The sequence below is a fragment of the Ranitomeya variabilis genome, chromosome 1 (genome assembly GCF_051348905.1).
Source record: "Ranitomeya variabilis isolate aRanVar5 chromosome 1, aRanVar5.hap1, whole genome shotgun sequence".
NCBI lineage: Eukaryota > Metazoa > Chordata > Amphibia > Anura > Dendrobatidae > Ranitomeya > Ranitomeya variabilis.
In genome coordinates, this window is record NC_135232.1 from 778,631,931 (window position 1) to 778,654,548 (window position 22,618).

Genomic DNA, 22,618 nt, shown 5'->3' on the forward strand with positions numbered 1-22,618 from the left:
GCGACGCATTGTGACGGATTGCCACACGTCGCATCCGTCGTGCGACGGATGCGTCGTGCAGTGGCGGACCGTCGAGAGCAAAAAACGTTGCTTGCAACGTTTTTTGCTCCGTCGTAAATGTCTTTTCTGACCACGCATGTGCGGCCGGAACTCCGCCCCCACCTCCCCGCACCTCACAATGGGGCAGCGGATGCGCTGGAAAAATGCATCCGCTGCCCCCGTTGTGCGGTGGAGACGCTAGCGTCGGGAACGTCGGCCCGACGCACAGCGACGGGCCGAGCCTGACGCTAGTGTGAAAGTAGCCTAAGTCTATGGGGAAAAAACCGCATCCTGCAGACAACTTTGCAGGATGCGTTTTTTCTCCTAAATGACACATTGCAACCGACGCTAGTGTGAAAGTAGCCTAACGCTGCTTTCACACTAGCGTCGGTACGGGGACGTCGCGCTGCGTCGGGCCGACGCATACTGTGAAAAAAATGCCCGACGTGGGCAGCGGAAGCAGTCTTAGGACGCTTCCGCTGCCCCATTGCAAGGTCCGGGGAGGAGGGGGCATGGTTTCGGCCGCGCATGCGCGGTCGAAAATGGCGGTCTCGACGCACAAAAAGGTTACGTCACTTTTTTTGTGGCGGCGGTCCGCCAAAGCACGACGGTTGCGACGTGTGGCACTGCGTCACTAATAAAAGTCTATGGAGAAAAAAACGCATCCTGCAGACAACTTTGCAGGATGCGTTTTTTTATCCACAACGACACATTGCGACGTGCAGTGCACAGCGCTAGAGTGAAAGTAGCCCACCACCCTCCCTGGTCCAAACCCCCCTGGTCCAAACCCCCCTGGTCCAAACCCCCCTGGTCCCATATCCCGTCACGTGTGCGCTCTGCAGGCAGCACCAGGTGCCTCAGGACATCACTCTCCCGCCACTTCCTCACCACAGGACGTCCCGTGACAGTTGCTGTCCTCGGGGTGCTCGGGCGGGCAGCTCACTCAGTCCTGTAAATACATTCAGCCCGTGCTAGTCACATGACTTGAGAACGTCAGGTGACCCGGTGACGTCAGAGTCTGCCGTTTTTCCTCTACCGTTGCTGTATCTGGCCTCCGTTTCTGTGCGCCGGTGCTCTAACGTGCATAACGGACTGTTGTCTGCCCCATGCGCCACTGCTGCCCGGTGCTGTTTATAAACAAGTGTGGGAAGCCTCAATTCCCCTCCGCTTTCTTCTGCACCCGCCCACCGGAGCTTCCCCCATCCAAGATGGCGGCTGGAGGGAGCGGCGGCCTGTCGTTCCCTGGGGTAGTGGGTAACAGCACCCCGAGCAATCGCGTCGGGTCGTCCGCGTCATCGTACAACTATAGCGGTGGAGCCGCGGCGTCGTCCCCCGGTAACCAGGCGGCGTCTATGGTCTCGTCCAGTGGGGCTTCCCCCCCTGCGGCCCCGCCTCCTCCCCCTCCAGCTGTGGCTGGCCTCCTGCACCGGGAGCCCGTGTATAACTGGCAGGCCACCAAGACCACGGTGCGGGAACGCTTCACGTTTCTCTTCAACAACGAGGTGCTGAGTGACGTGCACTTCCTGGTCGGGAAGGGAGTGGGCAGCCAGCGGATCCCCGCACACAGGTACTGGCGCCGCACTCGGCACACCCACCGTCACATCGTGCTGCCTGCGGCACGGAGCCATGACGGCTGCCGACCCTCCGCGCGGTGCGTGGCCCTGCTGCGGGCTGCCAGGACGGTGCTGTGGTGCGGATTGGTGGGAGCCCTCCTCAGTGGGGGCTGCGGTGCACCCAGTAGGCTGGCATTTATTGGGCGAAGACCTCCCACATGTACAGATATGGCCGGCAATAAGTAGCATCAAAACAAGCACACCTGTCACTTATCACATGGAGAAGGTAGATCACAGCTGCGGGCACTGCACCTATTTATATGGGGTGATCCCCTGCTGACTGCTGTAGGATCGGGGTCTTGCAAGCTTATCTCATGGGGAAGGTAGATCACAGCTGAGGGCACTGCACCTATTTATATGGGGTGATCCCTAGCTGCCTGCTGTAGGATCGGGGTCTTGCAAGCTTATCTCATGGGGAAGGTAGATCACAGCTGAGGGCACTGCACCTATTTATATGGGGTGATCCCCTGCTGACTGCTGTAGGATCGGGGTCTTACAAGCTTATCTCATGGGGAAGGTAGATCACAGCTGAGGGCACTGCACCTATTTATATGGGGTGATCCCCTGCTGCCTTCTGTAGGATCGGGGTCTTGCAAGCTTATCTCATGGGGAAGGTAGATCACAGCTGAGGGCACTGCACCTATTTATATGGGGTGATCCCCTGCTGACTGCTGTAGGATCGGGGTCTTGCAAGCTTATCTCATGGGGAAGGTAGATCACAGCTGAGGGCACTGCACCTATTTATATGGGGTGATCCCCTGCTGCCTTCTGTAGGATCGGGGTCTTGCAAGCTTATCTCATGGGGAAGGTAGATCACAGCTGAGGGCACTGCACCTATTTATATGGGGTGTTCCCCTGCTGACTGCTGTAGGATCGGGGTCTTACAAGCTTATCTCATGGGGAAGGTAGATCACAGCTGAGGGCACTGCACCTATTTATATGGGGTGATCCCCTGCTGTAGGATCGGGGGTCTTACAAGCTTATCACATGGGGAAGGTAGATCACAGCTGAGGGCACTGCACCTATTTATATGGGGTGATCCCTAGCTGACTGCTGTAGGATCGGGGGGTCTTACAAGCTTATCACATGGGGAAGGTAGATCACAGCTGAGGCCACTGCACCTATTTATATGGGGTGATCCCCAGCTGGCTGCTGTAGGATTGGGGGTCTAACAAGCTTATCTCATGGGGAAGGTAGATCACAGCTGAGGGCACTGCACCTATTTATATGGGGTGATCCCCTGCTGTAGGATCGGGGGTCTTACAAGCTTATCTCATGGGGAAGGTAGATCACAGCTGAGGGCACTGCACCTATTTATATGGGGTGATCCCCAGCTGACTGCTGTAGGATCGGGGGTCTTACAAGCTTATCTCATGGGGAAGGTAGATCACAGCTGAGGGCACTGCACCTATTTATATGGGGTGATCCCCTGCTGCCTTCTGTAGGATCGGGGTCTTGCAAGCTTATCTCATGGGGAAGGTAGATCACAGCTGAGGGCACTGCACCTATTTATATGGGGTGATCCCCTGCTGACTGCTGTAGGATCGGGGTCTTACAAGCTTATCTCATGGGGAAGGTAGATCACAGCTGAGGGCACTGCACCTATTTATATGGGGTGATCCCCTGCTGCCTTCTGTAGGATCGGGGTCTTGCAAGCTTATCTCATGGGGAAGGTAGATCACAGCTGAGGGCACTGCACCTATTTATATGGGGTGATCCCCTGCTGACTGCTGTAGGATCGGGGTCTTGCAAGCTTATCTCATGGGGAAGGTAGATCACAGCTGAGGGCACTGCACCTATTTATATGGGGTGATCCCCTGCTGCCTTCTGTAGGATCGGGGTCTTGCAAGCTTATCTCATGGGGAAGGTAGATCACAGCTGAGGGCACTGCACCTATTTATATGGGGTGTTCCCCTGCTGACTGCTGTAGGATCGGGGTCTTACAAGCTTATCTCATGGGGAAGGTAGATCACAGCTGAGGGCACTGCACCTATTTATATTGGGTGATCCCCAGCTGGCTGCTGTAGGATCGGGGGTCTTACAAGCTTATCACATGGAGAAGGTAGATCACAGCTGAGGGCACTGCACCTATTTATATGGGGTGTTCCCCAGCTGGCTGCTGTAGGATCGGGGGTCTTACACGCTTATCTCATGGGGAAGGTAGATCACAGCTGAGGGCACTGCACCTATTTATATGGAGTGATCCCCAGCTGACTGCTGTAGGATCGGGGGTCTTACACGCTTATCTCATGGGGAAGGTAGATCACAGCTGAGGGCACTGCACCTATTTATATGGGGTGTTCCCCAGCTGGCTGCTGTAGGATCGGGGGTCTTACAAGCTTATCTCATGGGGAAGGTAGATCACAGCTGAGGGCACTGCACCTATTTATATGGGGTGTTCCCCAGCTGGCTGCTGTAGGATCGGGGGTCTTACACGCTTATCTCATGGGGAAGGTAGATCACAGCTGAGGGCACTGCACCTATTTATATGGGGTGTTCCCCAGCTGGCTGCTGTAGGATCAGGGGTCTTACAAGCTTATCTCATGGGGAAGGTAGATCACAGCTGAGGGCACTGCACCTATTTATATGGGGTGATCCCCTGCTGACTGCTGTAGCATCGGGGGTCTTACAAGCTTATCTCATGGGGAAGGTAGATCACAGCTGAGGGCACTGCACCTATTTATATGGGGTGATCCCCTGCTGTAGGATCGGGGGTCTTACAAGCTTATCACATGGGGAAGGTAGATCACAGCTGAGGGCACTGCACCTATTTATATGGGGTGATCCCTAGCTGACTGCTGTAGGATCGGGGGGTCTTACAAGCTTATCACATGGGGAAGGTAGATCACAGCTGAGGCCACTGCACCTATTTATATGGGGTGATCCCCAGCTGGCTGCTGTAGGATTGGGGGTCTAACAAGCTTATCTCATGGGGAAGGTAGATCACAGCTGAGGGCACTGCACCTATTTATATGGGGTGATCCCCTGCTGACTGCTGTAGGATCGGAGGTCTAACAAGCTTATCTCATGGGGAAGGTAGATCACAGCTGAGGGCACTGCACCTATTTATATGGGGTGATCCCCTGCTGACTGCTGTAGCATCGGGGGTCTTACAAGCTTATCTCATGGGGAAGGTAGATCACAGCTGAGGGCACTGCACCTATTTATATGGGGTGATCCCCTGCTGTAGGATCGGGGGTCTTACAAGCTTATCACATGGGGAAGGTAGATCACAGCTGAGGGCACTGCACCTATTTATATGGGGTGATCCCCAGCTGGCTGCTGTAGGATCGGGGGGTCTTACAAGCTTATCCCATGGGGAAGGTAGATCACAGCTGAGGGCACTGCACCTATTTATATGGGGTGATCCCCAGCTGACTGCTGTAGGATCGGGGGTCTTACAAGCTTATCTCATGGGGAAGGTAGATCACAGCTGAGGGCACTGCACCTATTTATATGGGGTGATCCCCAGCTGGCTGCTGTAGGATCGGGGATCTTACAAGCTTATCACATGGAGAAGGTAGATCACAGCTGAGGGCACTGCACCTATTTATATGGAGTGATCCCCAGCTGACTGCTGTAGGATCGGGGATCTTACAAGCTTATCACATGGAGAAGGTAGATCACAGCTGAGGGCACTGCACCTATTTATATGGAGTGATCCCCAGCTGACTGCTGTAGGATCGGGGGTCTTACAAGCTTATCACATGGAGAAGGTAGATCACAGCTGAGGGCACTGCACCTATTTATATGGGGTGATCCCCAGCTGGCTGCTGTAGGATCGGGGATCTTACAAGCTTATCACATGGAGAAGGTAGATCACAGCTGAGGGCACTGCACCTATTTATATGGGGTGATCCTCTGCTGTAGGATCGGGGGTCTTACAAGCTTATCTCATGGGGAAGGTAGATCACAGCTGAGGGCACTGCACCTATTTATATGGGGTGATCCCCAGCTGACTGCTGTAGGATCGGGGGTCTTACAAGCTTATCACATGGGGAAGGTAGATCACAGCTGAGGGCACTGCACCTATTTATATGGGGTGATCCCCAGCTGGCTGCTGTAGGATTGGGGGTCTAACAAGCTTATCTCATGGGGAAGGTAGATCACAGCTGAGGGCACTGCACCTATTTATATGGGGTGATCCCCAGCTGACTGCTGTAGGATCGGGGGTCTTACAAGCTTATCACATGGGGAAGGTAGATCACAGCTGAGGGCACTGCACCTATTTATATGGGGTGATCCCCAGCTGGCTGCTGTAGGATTGGGGGTCTAACAAGCTTATCTCATGGGAAAGGTAGATCACAGCTGAGGGCACTGCACCTATTTATATGGGGTGATCCCCTGCTGACTGCTGTAGGATCGGAGGTCTAACAAGCTTATCTCATTGGGAAGGTAGATCACAGCTGAGGGCACTGCACCTATTTATATGGGGTGATCCCCTGCTGCCTGCTGTAGGATCGGGGTCTTGCAAGCTTATCTCATGGGGAAGGTAGATCACAGCTGAGGGCACTGCACCTATTTATATGGGGTGATCCCCTGCTGCCTTCTGTAGGATCGGGGTCTTGCAAGCTTATCTCATGGGGAAGGTAGATCACAGCTGAGGGCACTGCACCTATTTATATGGGGTGATCCCCTGCTGCCTGCTGTAGGATCGGGGTCTTGCAAGCTTATCTCATGGGGAAGGTAGATCACAGCTGAGGGCACTGCACCTATTTATATGGGGTGATCCCCTGCTGCCTGCTGTAGGATCGGGGGTCTTACAAGCTTATCTCATGGGGAAGGTAGATCACAGCTGAGGGCACTGCACCTATTTATATGGGGTGATCCCCTGCTGACTGCTGTAGGATCGGGGTCTTACAAGCTTATCTCATGGGCTATGTGCGGACCGCCATACCGTACGTCTCCGTGCCCAGACACATGTATAAGACGTTCTGCAGCCACCATACTGGGCCGTGAAAGGCGCTTGTGTGAACCTGACCCTCAGATCATCGGTTGTCACCAGGGGAAGCCATGTGTAGCCACCCCTTCCTATTCCTACACACATCGGTCTTTCGTTTAGGGGTTGTCTAGCTTTAAGAACATTTCTTGTAGGCAGTGTCGGCACAATCCGCCCTGCCCCCACCCCGTATACTGTTTATTTGTTCATGTTTCTCTGTTTCAGGGGTGGCTAATCCTTTTCTGCCAAGGGCCATTTGGATAGTTATACCATCCTTTGGGGGCTGTATAAATTTGCCTAAGCAAAGTTGTAGACCATGTCAATAGTGGGTCAATGATGAATCGGGGTAATAGTTTGAAGAGCCGGCTGAGTACTATAGGCAGAGACCTATCTAGTCCTGGGAGGCCTCTGAATGGCTTCTACACACCCCTCTCCAGTTGATTGACAGGTCTGTTTGTTACACATGTCCATCATCTGCAGTGGGGTGGGACTATTCAAACTGTGTAGTGTTTCACAGGAAAATCTACCTGGCTTGCAATCCCATGGATAGGCTGATTCGTGCTGCTAGTGCTTTGGGCAGCATAACTCTTGTGACAGATGCATGTTTTAAAGGATACCTATTTCCACATGGGTCCATAATGCCCCTTTGAAGGATCTGACTTTCCAAGAACTTTGTTCTGAAATTCCAGTATGTGTGATCTCTGCATACTGAGCAAGATCTCTCAGGTTATTGCAAGGTCTCTCTTTGGGCTAACCCATCACTGATCTGTTACAAAGTTGTTTCTGAAGGATAGCCACTGTAATGTTCATTAACAATTTGGTAGAGTACACAGCGATGCTCTGTTAGTGCAAACTGCAAGATGTCAGCGAGGAAGGCTTTGGAGGGTTGTAGGATCCTGTGCTGCATGTTAGGATCCCTGAGCCCAAAATTTGGACCCTACTTTTGCTAAACAAGGGACTCCTTGTTTTTTGCTAATGGAAAAAAAATCACCAGTCTGGTGCTGCCCAGTCTTCTCTTAAATAGGGCAGCCCGAAACTACTGGTCCGTCCTTGTAAAACCTCTTTTGAATTAAACCAGCTTTTTTTCAGTCAGGAGCAACAGATAGCATAAGTAAAGGTGTGTATGACATTATTTTTAGAGGGCAACATGACCATATTGGCCGCTTTTTTTTTTTTTTTTTTTGCAGGGGTGGGGACATAATTCTGACTCCCTTTTAATAGGTGAAAGTCCCACGTGAGGGAATGCCCTTTTATAATGTCCATATAAATTATTTTAGAGCACCATTGTTTCCATGGTGCGGTACATGAGGGTTCCAGAAGGCCAGATTCTAGCTTGTAAAAGAGTGAGCGGGAGGAAAGTTAAGCATGGACATGTGCTGTTCAAGGCATTTACAGGCAAACGGGAGCAAGGATACGAGGTGATAGCTGGATATAGAGGTCAGGTTGAAGTATGGTTTCTTCAGGATAGATGAGATTGTGGCATGCTTGAAAGGAGAAGGGAAAATAAGTTACTGCTGGGCTGAAGATGTGGCTTAAGACTGGGATAAGCATGGTTGTGAGGTTAAAGGGTATATCTGACTTTTCAAAAAAACAAAAAAAAGTATCTAGGCACTAACAAGCAGGTATTTGCAACTTACCTACCTGTTGTGCACAGCGCCTTTCTTTCCAGTACAGAGCGATCACATACCTCTCCTGACGGGGCTTCAGCTGCCTCTGCTGACATGACGAGCCAGGACTTCCAACGTCCGTTTGACAGCTGGCTCCTCCAGTAAGGAAGCTGGGATCTGGCTGTCAATCAAAATAACCTCCGAAGTCCTGCCCTGTCGACAGAGCGGAGCGGAAAAGAAGCCTCCGCTCTGTAGACGTGTCAGCAGAGGCTTCTGAATCCCCAGCAGGATGTGCCGGAGAACGGTGCCGCGCACAACAGGCAGGTAAGCGGCAATTACCTGCCTGTTAGTGCTTGGGTACATTTTTTTTTTTTTTAAAAGTCCCAGTTACACTCTTATTAGGGGGAGATGGGATGGGGGTCAGGTGTGATTTGGAGCGAAGATGAGTAAGCTGTCCTTAAGTGATGGTGGGGATGAAGGTTATAGAGGTCTGTTATCCACAGGGGTTGTGGTGATTGAACAGTAAAGACTTATATGCCGATCTCTTTTTTTTTTTTTTTTTAAATGAGCGGCATAGTCTTCTGCAGAGATGAGGGAGGTCGGAGGAAGGAGTTAAGTGTTCAATAACTGGGGATGTGGAATAAAGGAAATATGAGGGTAGTGAAGTAGTCCTGTTAAATTAGTAGAGCATATGGACAGGGGTTGTATTTATGAAGAAACGGCCAAAATAGATTATTTTTTTCAGTCTGTTCACAATATGATTTACTTTACATTTTTTCATGTATTCCTGGAAATCTTGTAGACTTGCACATTAAACGTGTTCATAGGGCTCAAATAGTTACAGAAATGTCAATGTATTGCAAAAAATACAAACGTGTAACAGTTTATTAACTGTTATGTTAAAACATATAAACGCTACATTCACACATCCATTGTGGACATATATGTGCTGTCCGTTTGTTTTTTTTTTTAAATGACTAGCACGTGGTCCCATAGTTATATTGATGCACACCATACATACCCTGTTTCCCCGAAAATAAGACACCGTCTTATATTAATTTTTGCTCCGAAAGTTGCACCATGTCTTATTTTCAGGGGGGGGGGGTCTTATTTTCTCAAGAAAACGAATTGACAAATTTTTTTCCAACCTTGCGCTTTTTAGCGTTTCCGCTGTCCACTTGTTGCCTGAGGTTACCGTAATCTGCTCGCCATTTTTGGACCAATCGGACACTCAACATTTTCTCTTTGCAGAATTCAGTAAGATTTTTGCCGCAAAAATTCCTCCACAAATCCTTTTTTGTACTCGACGGAATAGCTTTCTTTTAGCACTCATGTCTAGGGGTAAAAATATATCGTATCACTATTGTTTACTTTATTTCTTTTACAGTACGGTACTTACGGTAGACCATTCAGTAGAAAAGCAGACAACAAATCAAAGTAACACACTACGGTACGGTACTGTAATTGCCTGACTCCCACACAGGGCCACAAAACATAAGGGCTCTAAAATGGCTCTCACACACTTTCTGGACACTGTACTACTACCGTAACAATCACCCACAGCAGTTTTTACCGTAGCAGCCCCATCATCATTTTGCAGCCCCAAATATTCCCATCATCCCTCTACAGTCCCCAGTACAGCACCCCCATAATTCCATTGCAGCCTCCCGTCATCCCACTGCAGCCTCCCATCATCCCATTATCACAGTATTCCATTGCAGCCTCCCATGTGTGTAACACACACACACACACACACACACACACACACACACACACACACACACACACACACACACACACACTTTCTTACTAGTTTCCTCCGCGGTGCTGCTTTCAGTGCTTTGTTGGTGCAGGAGCCCTGGGCCAATCACAGCCCAGGAACAATCAGAGGCTATGGATTGACGTCAGCTGGCCCATGGTTCCTGCGCTGTTATTGGCGCAGGGCTCACGGGCAGAGATCGGCACACAACTCCGAGGCTGTGATTAACTCCTGCGAACAGCGTGGCTGCAGTGGCGGGCACGGGAGCGAGACACAACTGCATGCCCCATGCACAGAACAAGGTATGCCTTATTTTCGGGGGGGGGGGGGGGTGCCTTATATTAGCAGGCACAGTGCTCCCCCTAGCATGCCTTACTTTCGGGGGGTGACCTATTTACGGGGAAACACGGTACATCAGTTTAAAAAAAAAAAAAAAAAAAAAATCGTGTCTCCAGTCCATGAGATTCAGAGCATGTCCTATTCTCATCCGTTCAGTAGATCAGACTATGACATTAAAGTCTATGGAGATCCTTTCAAGATTGATGAAACAAGGAAGACATACTTTATATTTCTGTTTTTCACTGAGCCATTAAGTCAGTGGTAAAATAAAAGGTCAGTCTACTTCCCTTAAATTCTTTAAAAGTGGATGAGCAAAAAAATGCAACACAGATGGAAAATGGAAGCAATGTGGGTGACCTGAGCAATAAGTGGTTAGTTGTACACGGATGTAAATAATGACAGTTGTGTGATTGTGTCCTTTGGTCCAGTGCACACTTGGTCTGTGTTCTTAGCCAAAACTTTTAATGTCAGGAGCTGTTTGAACTTATATTTTAAAGTGTTGTCCAGTGAAATCCAGTGGTCCCCTATCCACAGAATAGGTGATAACTAGTGATCAGTGGGGGTCAACTTATTATTTTAATCAAGTGCCTAGCAATGGGTTAAGAATGCTATATATCTCCTGCAAACCCCTTTAAAAGGAAATCATTGCCTAAATTGTGTTAATAATTAGTCAGATGCTGATATTATGGGTCACCTGGCAAAATGGATCTTCAAAACAACGTTTACAGAAGAGGAGATCTTAAGCAACAGTGCAGATGAATCGGTACACAGCAATGTCAGAGATTTATGGAGCTGAAGTAGCAGAACTGGGAAGTGAAGACTTGATGTAACCGCACTGGAACAGTGGAGTTGTAGTGGAAGCCAGATGTAGAGCTGGAACACTGGAGTTGTAATGTCACACACTGTCATGATTACCCTGTATGCCCTTTCTGAGAGGGTGGTCACTGCATGTATACAGCTTGCATATAAAAAATAAATTGTACCACGAAGAATCATTTTATATTGTGAGCCCTAATGAGGAAAGTTATAATGTCCATAAAGTGCTGTGGACTATGATGGCGCTATATAAGTAAGCATAATAAATTTCAGAACTTTTTTCCATCTTTAGTGTTACCCATAGTCTGTACAGTTCAATTGAAAAATAAACTGTAATCTTTTTGGGTCTAAAAAGGAAAATAAAGAGCGAATATATAACGTCGTAGAAAAAACTTTTTAGAAGTACTCTTTGAATTTGATAGCATTCAGTCTATCAGCATGGCACATGTAGAATTAGCATCTTTGCCCACTCTTCTTTGCAGTAGCTCTGTAAATCTGTCAGATTGTGAGGGAATCTTCTGTGTACAACGCCCTTTTCAGGTCACCCACACATTTTCAATAGCATTCGGGTCAGAGCTCTAGCTGGGCCCATTCCAAAACTTTCATCAGCTTCTGGTAAAGCTATTATTTTGTTGATTTGGAGGTATGGTTAGGGTTGTTGTAATGCTGTAATGTGAAATTCGTCTTCAGCTTTAAAGAAGAAGCCTTAACGTTTTGTTGTAAAATTGACCAAAATCTGGAACTGTTCATAATTGTCTCCACTTTGACTAAAGAATCAGTTGCAGCTGCCGAAAGACAGCAACAAAGCATAATACTGCCTCTACCGTGCTTCACTGTGGGTATGGTGTTCTTTTGGTAATGTGCATTGTTGGCTTTGCGTCAAACTTACCTTTTGGAATTATGGCCAAAAAGCTTAAATTTTGGTCTCATCAGACCGTAATACATTTTCACACATACTTGTAGCAGACTTGAAGTAGGTTTTTGCAAAATCTAGCTGGGCTTTGGTGTTTTTATTTGTAAGAAAAGGCTTGTATCTTGCCAATCTCTACCACAGGCCACACATGAAGAATACAGGAGATAGTCACATGCAGTACTTTAAGAAATTCCTGCAGTTCATTCAGTGCTGCTGTACACATCTTGGCAGCCTCCCGGACAGATTTTTTTTTAATCCATTTTTGAGGGACATTCAGCTTTGTAATGTCACTGTTGTCAATTTTTTTTTGTAAATTCTTTATGTAAAGTAAAGACTGGGAACGTTACATACAATTTGTGATAGAGTAAGTAAACCATAGCCATTTCAATAATAACATTATGTAGACCCAGACTGACACTGTTGTCAATTTTAAGGCACCCATTGATACACCGTGGAACATAGTGAGGACTATCTAATGCTTTACAAAATATTTTTGTACCCTTCGACTGATATATTTCAACAATGTACCTTTGCTGTGTTTTTAAAGGGAACCTGTCAGCAGGATTGTGCTCAGTAACTAAAGATAGTGTCAGGTCAGCGCAGTTATACTGATTGAAAATGATACCTGGGAGATGAAATTCATCTTGTGGTTGTTTAATCTTTTTTTTCAGTTTTGAGTTAATGATATGTTCTTGCTCCGGGGAGGCCATCTGTAATGTGTATTTAATACATTTTCTTTGATGGTATCCATAAAAAAAAAAAATATATAAATCAGTTTGAAAATGGCGCTGGCCGCACCTGCACAGTAGCAGCTATCGGCAATTCGATAGTAGCTACTGCACATGCGGTGCCATCTTGCTAGAGGAAAAAAAGCCTCCTCCAAGATGGCGCCTATACAGTAGCATCGCCGACAGATGCTACTACGCAGGTGCAGCCGGTGCCATCTTGTAAAGACAATTTTTTTTCCTCTTCTAGCAAGATGGCGCCATTTTCGAACTGATTTTTTTTTTGAAGGGGGGGACGGGGATGAATTTTCGGATACCATCAATGAAAACAATTCAATACACATTTTACTGTAGATGTGATCGTGCTCTATATATCTATATCTTTATCTTTTCCTTCTGCAGGAGGCGGCGCCTGTGCTTAAGCATGATTGCATCTACAGTATAATGTGTATTCATTTTCTTTGATGGTATCCATAAATTCATTAACCCCTTACTAACATACTAACATCAGATGTATTAGTACGCCGATGTCAGTATCCCCCGCCTTGATGTGGGCTCACCGCCGGAGCTGTTTTAAACAGCTGACATGTGCCCGCAATAGCCGCGGGTGGAATCGCGATCCACCTGCGGCTATTAACTAGTTAAATCCACTGTCAAACTCTGATAGCCTCATTTAAATCACGCTTCCGGCCATCATTTTTTCCTTCCACATTGCTTCAGTTCCTGTGAAGCATTTAAAGGGTTAATAAACTTCTTGCATGTGGTTTTGAGCACATAGAGAGGTGCAGTTTTTAGAATGTTTCACTTTTGGGTATTTTCTATTATGTACACCCCTCAGTGACTTCAAATGTGAGGTGGTCCCTAAAAAAAAATAAAAAAATATGGTTTTGTAAATTTTGTTGTAAAAATGAGAAATCGCTGGTCAACTTAACCTTTATAGCTTCCTAACAAAAAAAATTTGCTTCCAGAATTGTGCTGATGTAACGTAGACATGTGGGAGATGTTACTTATGAACTATTTTGTGACATCTCTCTGATTTAATAGCATAAAAATTCAAAGTTTGAAAATTGCAAAATTTTCGCCATATTTCCATCTTTCTCAAAAATAAACGCAAGTCATATCGAAGAAAGTTTACCACTAACATGAAGTACAATATGTCTCTGGAATATGGGTCGGAGATCAGCCCCAATTTTCCTTAGGATGCTCATGTGGTGGTTGTTGTCCTCTGTAATCCAGGAGGCTGCTTCTGGGATCCTTGTAGCTCTGTGGATCTGTGCATCTATTCCCAGTGGCTGGTATCTTGTAGGAATGTATTCCTCAGTGATAGTAGGTGTAGTTTTCTCTTTGCTGCGTGAACAGATCCAACTTTACCTCAGAGCTTGACCGTAAATAGTTTTTTGGGTTTTTTTCTTGGATGAAAGCTGTTCCATCTAAGATATGCTGGACGTCCTGTGGGCTTATGGTAAATTGATGTTTGTATGGCATTGTCCTTGATGTATATGGTCGTGTCCAAAAAATGTATTTGGGACTTTGAGAAGTTGCGGGTGAGCTTGATGGTTGGTTGGAACTTGAAGTTATTGTGGAAGCTATGCAGATAATCTTTTGAGCCTGTCCAGATTATTAGCAGATCATCAATGTAGCGGAAGTATGAAGAAGAAAAAGGGGAGGGAGTTTCTCCGTCACACCAAACCATGAGATAAAATCAAAAACCTTTATTTGGCATGTCAAGCCAAATAATTTAAGAAAGGTTCTTTTAATCATGGCATGACGTGCCGAATAAAGGTTTTTGATTTTTATCTCCTGGTTTGGTGTCCGGGGAAACTCCCTCCCCTTTTTTTCTTTATTGTGGCTGTGCTTACCAGTGGGACCGGCACTCGCCTGCTACGCATTAAACTTGGCCTCATTTGGATTAATTTGCTATGTTGCAAGCTCCCTAACCCCCTCTCGTCTCCTCCGTAGCGGAAGTGTGCTATAGATTTAGTAGAGCAAGATGACAAAAACTCCTCCTAGTATAGTCCTAAATAGATTAGCATATTGTGGGGACTTATTGTTATCACTTTTCTCCACTGATCCATTATGAAAAGTGAATGGATAAAGTTCAGAGTTTACCTATTTCCGTATTTAAAGACTGATTAGAAAAAACGGAGGCTATACAGATTACACAAGAGAGACTAAAGGTACCTTCACACGAAGCGACGCTGCAGCGATAGCGACAACGATGCCGATCGCTGCAGCGTCGCTGTTTGGTCGCTGGAGAGCTGTCACACAGACCGCTCTCCAGCGACCAACGATGCCGAGGTCCCCGGGTAACCAGGGTAAACATCGGGTTGCTAAGCGCAGGGCCGCGCTTAGTAACCCGATGTTTACCCTGGTTACCAGCGTAAAAGTAAAAATAACAAACAGTACATGCTCACCTGCGCGTCCCCCAGCGTCTGCTTCCTTACACTGACTGAGCTCCGGCCCTAACAGCAGAGCGGTGACGTCACTGCTGTGCTTTCACTTTAGGGCCGGCGCTCAGTAAGTGTCAGGAAGCAGACGCTGGGGGACGCGCAGGTGAGCATGTACTGTTTGTTATTTTTACTTTTACGCTGGTAACCAGGGTAAACATCGGGTTACTAAGCGCGGCCCTGCGCTTGGTAACCCGATGTTTACCCTGGTTACCAGTGTAAAACATCGCTGGTATCGTTGCTTTTGCTTTCAAACACAACGATACACGGCGATCGGACGACCAAATAAAGTTCTGGACTTTATTCAGCGACCAGCGACATCACAGCAGGATCCTGATCGCTGCTGCGTGTCAAACTAAACGATATCGCTAGCGAGGACGCTGCAACGTCACGGATCGCTAGCGATATCGTTACAAAGTCGTTTCGTGTGAAGGTACCTTAAGGGTGCGTGTCCATGTTCAGGATGGCCGGCGGTATCGCCGCAGCGGCGAAGCCGCTCGGCGCTAAGTCCCGCCCCCTTTCTGGGACGCGATCATGCCGGATGTGTACAGTACACATCCGGGATCATCGCACCCCTCGCCATAGGGCCCTGTGATATTACCTGCGGCGACGCAGCGTCGCCGCAGGTAGCACGGACATGCTGCGATCTGAAAAGACGCGCAGCATGTCCGGAGTCGCAGGCCCGCCGCGTGCGGGTTTCCACGCATAGTGGACACGGGATTTCAAAAAATCCCCTCCACTATGCTGGAACATCTGGACGCTGCGTGTTTGACGCTGCAGCGTCAAACAAGCAGCGTTTACTTACCGTGGACACACGGCCTAATACAGTCTGTTTTACATGCATATAAATATAGACACGGATGTGTGATCATGGCGTAACTCTGTGATCTGTCGGCATTGATTGTTCAACTCGAGCACCGTTTAGAGCATCTCCTCACAACCTACTGTACTTGGTTTCCATCTATCTCTGCCATTTTCTGGCTCCTGTAAAGCCAGAGCTGTCTATGGAGGAAGAGGGGGCAGGAGACTTCCCTCCCCAGGTCCATATAGTGATTGTGAGTGCAGCCATCTGTGCTTGCCTAAAAGGAAGGCTAGATAGCATATTTTTCTTTAAGGGTGGAGAGGCATGTGCAGAACAAGATAATAGTATCTGTTGATATTGGACAGTTCAGTAGCAAATGGAGGTGAAAGATAGTCATCACAAATGCATCTGAAACTTCCTACTACTGGTGTTAGAGAGGTCTACAGTTAATACTTAAAAGGGTATTCTGAAGTATGGAGCTATTCCCTATCTATAGGGCTTTTCAGAGCTTCGGTTCCCTGGATCATTGGGGGGTCTTTGTGATTGGACCACCAGCAATTGACATGTTATCCTCTATTCCACGCATAGGGTAGAACTTCCATACCTGTGACTATTTCTCTAAAGCGTTATTCAGCCTTTAATAATTGGCATTTGGGGCTGTAAGTTGGTATCTGGAGTTGGTATATAAATAATAACAACAATAATTATTATTATTATTTATTATTATTAGGCCTTGGGCAGCCCAGGCATTGCAGTATTTATACAGACCATGAAGTAAGCCATCAGCATTAGATGAGTGTCACAATCAGCTGAATAGACTGCATGTGTAGATGCATGTGCCTCCAAAAAAAATAATAAATAAAAATATATAGAATTTTAGTGTCCATTCAAGATTTTGAGTAATTATCCCATTGAAGCAAATAGAACCATAACACAATGCCATGAATAGCTACTAAAGAGTATACAACCTCTAAAGCCAGCAGATTGGGTTCCTTGCAACTCAATATGTTCTGTGTGGACTGAAGGTGTAGCGCACTAGTTGAAGGGAACCTGTCGGGTCCCCCGTGGCCCCAGAACTACCAGCAGTTGTCTGCATTTATACGGTAAATTGCCTGCCTAACAGTCCTGTATTAACCCCTTAGTGACTGGGCCGGATTTTTTTAAATCTGACTAGATTCACTTTGTGGTAATAACTCTGGAACTCTTCAGTATATCCCAGTGATATTGAGATTGTTTGGGTTATTTTTCATAACATATTGTAGTTTATGATGGTAAATTTAAATTTCTGCATTATAAAAAAAAAAAAAAAAAAAAAAAAATTTACAAAAATCTAGAAAAATTAGCAATTTTTTAACTTTGAATGATTATCCCTCTAGTCCACAGTCACACCACACAAAAACATGAATACATTTCCTTCATGTCTGCTTTACATCAGCACCATTTGTAAATTGTTTTATTTTGTTAGAATTTTTGTAGGTTTAAAAATGTAGCAGCAATTTTTTTTTCCATTTTTTTTCAAGGAAATTTAAAAACCTATATTTTTAGGGACCTATTCAGTTTTGAAGTTATTTTGGGGGTCCGATATATTGGAAACCCCAAAAGTGATTCTATTAAAAAAAACAAACAAAAAAAAACCCCTTAACATATTTAAAATTGCTTTCAGATAGCTTATTAACCCTTCAAGTGCTTTTCAGGAATTAATACAAAGTGGCATAACAGGAATGGAGACATTTATTTTTACCACCTGTTTCTAACTTCTGAACGCTGTAGCCGGCAGACTCTAAAGCCATTATTTGGCAATGAATTGCCATTGCAAACATCATTATCATGCGATCAAGATCTTAGGGTGCCTATGGTGTTAAAGAGGAAGCCCCCACACAATATTAACCATCTAGACGCTGTAGTCTTTGACACAGCATTTAATGAGTTAAACAACTATAGCCAGTAGCCACACTAATCTTGGCTGATGCAGCAAGTTGTCAGCTATACTAAAGTTTCTGAAGTCCGTTTGATATGTAAATGAGGGCTGTGACTAGTCGATGGGGTGTTGGTGTCGCTGGCGCTATACTTGCCTTGCGCTTTTTCTCGCTTCTTTGTTCCTCTGAAGTCAGGTGTACTTGTGCCGGCCTCTGAAGCGCACTGCTTATGATCGGAAGTGCAGAAGACTACCAATCATGCATAGTGCGCCTCTTTACAGCCAGCAAGCCTACATCTGGCTTCAGAGGATCAGTGATGCGAGGAGGAGAAACCGCGCACATGCGAGAGGTAAGTATAGCGCTAACGATGGGTTCACAAGGGACCTGACAGGTTCCCTATAAAGGGGTTTTCCCACAAACAAATTAAATTTTAATAAATAGATCATTTGAATAATGTGTCTGACCATACAGGAACATGGTCTGATCATTCCACAGCTCCTTAGTAGGGGAGGAAGCAAGAGAGTATACATAGAGGTGCTCCTCACAAAATTAGAATATCATCAAAAAGTTAATTTATCTCAGTTCTTCAATACAAAAAGTGAAACTCATATATTATATAATCATTACAAACAGTGATCTATTTCAAGTGTTTATTTCTGTTAATGTTGATGTTCCCACAATTATGGGGAAGACTGCTGACTTGACAGGTGTCCAGAAGGCAGTCATTGACACACTCCACAAGGAGAGTAAGCCACGAAAGCTCATTGCTAAACAAGCTGCTGTTCAGAGTGCTGTATATATTAATGGAAAGCTGAGTGGAAGGAAAAATTGTAGTAGAAAAAGCGTGCACAAACAACTGGGATAACCACAGCCTTAAAAGGATTGTTTGGAAAAGGCCATTCAAAAATTTGAGGGAGATTCGCAAGGAGTGGACTGTTGCTACATCTATGGGCAGTTGTCAAGAGGAAGATGAGACACCAGACCCAACAATGCAGACGAGTTGAAGGCTGCTATCAAAGCAACCTGGGCTTCCATAACACCTCAGCAGTACCACAGGCTGATCGCCTCCATGCCTCGCCGCATTGCAGTAATTGATGCAAAAGAAGCCCTGATCAAGTACTGAGTTCATTTACTGAACATACATTTCAGTAGGCCAACATTTTGGATTTTAAAATTTTTTCAAGCTGGTGTTATAAAGTATTCTAATTTACTGGGATAATGACTTTTGGTTTTTCATTGGCTGTAAGCCATAATCATCAACATTAACAGAAATAAACACATGAAATAGATCAGTCTGCTTGTAATGACTCTATATAATGAGTTTCACTTTTTGTGTTGAAGAACTGAAATAAATTAAGTATTTGATCTAATTTTGTAAGAAGCACCTGTATATTTGTGAGGGATCACGGCTGATTATATCACTAAATCTAAAATGTTTTACCTCACAGAAAGTCAGCTGCAAACCCGTGTTGTCCTGTCTGTATACTCTTTTCTTCCCCTACCCAGGAGCTGTGATATGACCAGGCATGATCCTGTCCGGTCAGTCACAGCCATTACACAGCGGGGGCACATTTATTTGGAATAAGCAGTCCTGTGTGTACATGAGGAATAGCGCCCCTTCTGGCCATTTTCTCCAGGCTTCCTCTTGCAGTTGATCTCTAGTTTGCCTTTGATTCAGAGTTGGTGGAGGAGACCAAATGCTATGATCTCTCCAATACAGAACACAAGTAAAAGGGGAGGACAAACAAAAGTGAGCCCCATTAGGAGGGAGCTAAAGTGGATTCTGTGCCTGCTTTTAATTGAGAATTGTCTACTACCAAATACAATTCAGACATTCTTGTTTTGTATTATGAGCAAATATTTCTTCATGTAACTTTACATCTTCAAGCTGAACTTAGATAAAAAACGTTAGAAAATCTTTTTGCTATTGAACATAATCCAAAGACAATGTGATTTATGGTTTCACTTATTTAGCTATATTTGCACACTTAAATGAGTTGCCTACTACTTGGACACCTTCTTAAATATTGCATTCCCCTGTGTAAAATGGGGGGAAAAAAACAGATTAATCTCACACACCAATGCTTTTCCAGCAATGTTGTCATCGGATTTCCTGGTGCTCCAGTCACACAGCATTCAGTGGCTACTAATGGGATCCAGCCTTCCTTCAGAAGGAACTGGAGGAAGGTGTGAACGCTGCAGCCAATCAGTGGCTGAATGTCATTTCTTGTGAGCACTGGTGTCATAGTTGAGGGACCCAGCGCCCGCATTGCTGAACAGCCACTGGTTTGGCAGGTCGGCATCTATTTTTTTTATTTTATTTTTTTTAACTCATACAGGGGGACATGGCATTGTCGGTGTTAAAGTATTGTACAATCCCTCCCCCTTTTTTTTGGTTTGTTTTTTTTATTTTCTGGAGCCAATGATTATTCTTGATGAGGGCTTTTCTCTGTGAGATGAGTTGTTGCTTTTATTCATGTTTTAGGCAACGTGACTTTTTTTTTATTAGTTTCTTTTTTTGGCAAAACGATGATTCTTTTGTTTTTCTTTATGGCGTCAGTGAGATAAATAGCTTGCTAATCTTTTAATTTTGGTCTTTCACAGACCCTGTAATACAATGTGTGTAGTTTTAGTTTAGTTTTATTTTTCTACTTTTTTTTTTTTTTTTTTTTTTTATGATAAATCCCACTTTTCATAACAATTATGTATATTTTTATGACCTTCTGTTTGCACAATAAAATTCCTTTAAAAAACTTCTATTGTATTGAGCCACTTCTAGGGAGAGTCCTGTCACTGGATGAAGCCAGTGAGATTTTGACACCAGTCGCTGCCACTGATCAGCTGTTCTCAGTGCTGACAGCTTCCTTATGTATATAGGTTCGGCCTGCAGTACTCGGCAATGGCCTCTACACTGTTGAAGTGTATCACCGACATTGATCGGCGGCAGTGACTGGTGTCTGAACCTCATCGATCAGATTGATGACCTATCCAAAATGGTGGGGGTCATCATTATAAAAGTACAACAACCATTTAATGAAGTGTTCAAAAATGGTTACTACTTGGTCAAAGAGACATCTGCAACAGCTTTTTGCCATTTCTGAAGACAGACATACCATGTGCTTGAATAGTTTAAAAAGATAAATAGTTACTATTTCCCAAATGAAAGCAGGGTACTTTTCACCTTGTGGGCATGTAAACCTTTGCATATGTGTGATTGTGTGCTGTCTGTTTAAAGGGAAACTGTCACCAGACTTTTGCCACCTAATCTGATAGTGGCATAATGTTGAAACAGAGACCCTGATTCCATCAATGTATCACTTACTGGGCTAATTGCTGTAGTTTTTAATAAAATCAGTTTTATGAGGAAGAAATGATCACTAGAGGACTAGTAAACCTGCTGCCATATAGTCCTCCATATTCATGATCTCTGTATAGCCCCCCCCCCCTACTGATTGGCAGCTATCTTTGTGCACTGTGCATAGGCAGAAAGCTGCCAATCAGTGGTGTGGGTGGAGTTATACAGACCTCAGCATTTAAAGAATTGCTTGATGTGCTGCAGAAAAAAGTGATTCTATCAAAACTGCAGCCAAGTAAGTCAATGGAATCTGGGTCTCTTTCCCTAGATCATGCTGCTAATAGATAACATTTCAAAAACCTGGTGCCAGATTTCCTTTAGTAGGTTTTAACATGCAAATCTCTTTTGGATGTGTATTAATCTGCATGTTTTGTATCTCTTAGGTTTGTTTTGGCAGTGGGAAGTGCAGTCTTTGATGCCATGTTTAATGGTGGCATGGCTACAACCTCAACAGAAATTGAATTGCCAGATGTTGAACCTGCTGCTTTCCTTGCTTTGCTGAAGTAAGTTCTTGGGACAGCTTTATACTTCATCCAACTCTAAAATTTGAAGCAGGATCTATGATTTTTCCTACTTTTATCTTAAAGTGCTTAGTGTGTAAACACAAAATAAAATGGCAGTTCACGAACATCACACTTTTCGTGTAAGGTGAAACATCAGAATCCGATTTGCTTATCCAATCAAGGGGTAAAGATAAATATTTAAAGGAGTTGTCCAGGAATATATTTTCTTTTTCATAGACTTTTTTACTGGATTAAAATTACAAACTAATATATATATTTCATATTCTATCTAAAGCGCTTTAACGGGAACCTATCGTCCATCGGGAGGTATATGACCTATTGACATGGGCATACAGGTAATATGAATGTTAAGCAAGCCCTACCTGTATGCCTCATATTAATGTTCTTGTTGTGGAGAAATGTTATACTCTGTCTTTATGCTAATGATTTCCTGGCCTCCTGTCTTTGTTGTAATACTTACACCTCCCATTAGTGTCAGTTACGGCCCCGAAATACTGTACCCTGCACTCTCTCATCTTCCCATCTGTGGGCACTGCATTCAGGGATCTTCTGCACAGGCAGTGGAGAGTCACTGTGACCTCCGGTGTGCGCCCCCATAATGTGCTTTCCCCACTTCCTCCATGCACAGTCATGGCTAGGAACCATGTGTACATGGCGATGACTGTGCACGAGCTAAAGTTGCTGGCGCAGAAGATCCCTGAATGCAGTGCCCACAGAAGGGGGGATGAGAGGGTGCAGGTGTGGGATTCCGGGTTCGTAACTGATGCTGATGGGAGGAGGTAAGTATTACAATGAAGACAAGAGGCAGCGATTTCTTACAGCAC

The 22,618-nt window shown here is 45.4% G+C and overlaps 1 protein-coding gene across 1 annotated transcript in view; it reads left to right on the plus strand.

Annotated features, from left to right (window-relative positions):
• Positions 1-925: 925 nt before the first annotated feature.
• BTBD2 (BTB domain containing 2) overlaps positions 926-22,618 on the plus strand; it is a 101,095-nt gene continuing 79,402 nt past the window's right edge. Inside the window, exons 1-2 of the mRNA XM_077272254.1 lie at positions 926-1,606; positions 21,654-21,773. Coding sequence (XP_077128369.1) covers positions 1,146-1,606; positions 21,654-21,773 — 581 coding nt within the window. The 5' untranslated portion in view covers positions 926-1,145. The remainder of the gene's footprint in view (positions 1,607-21,653; positions 21,774-22,618) is intronic.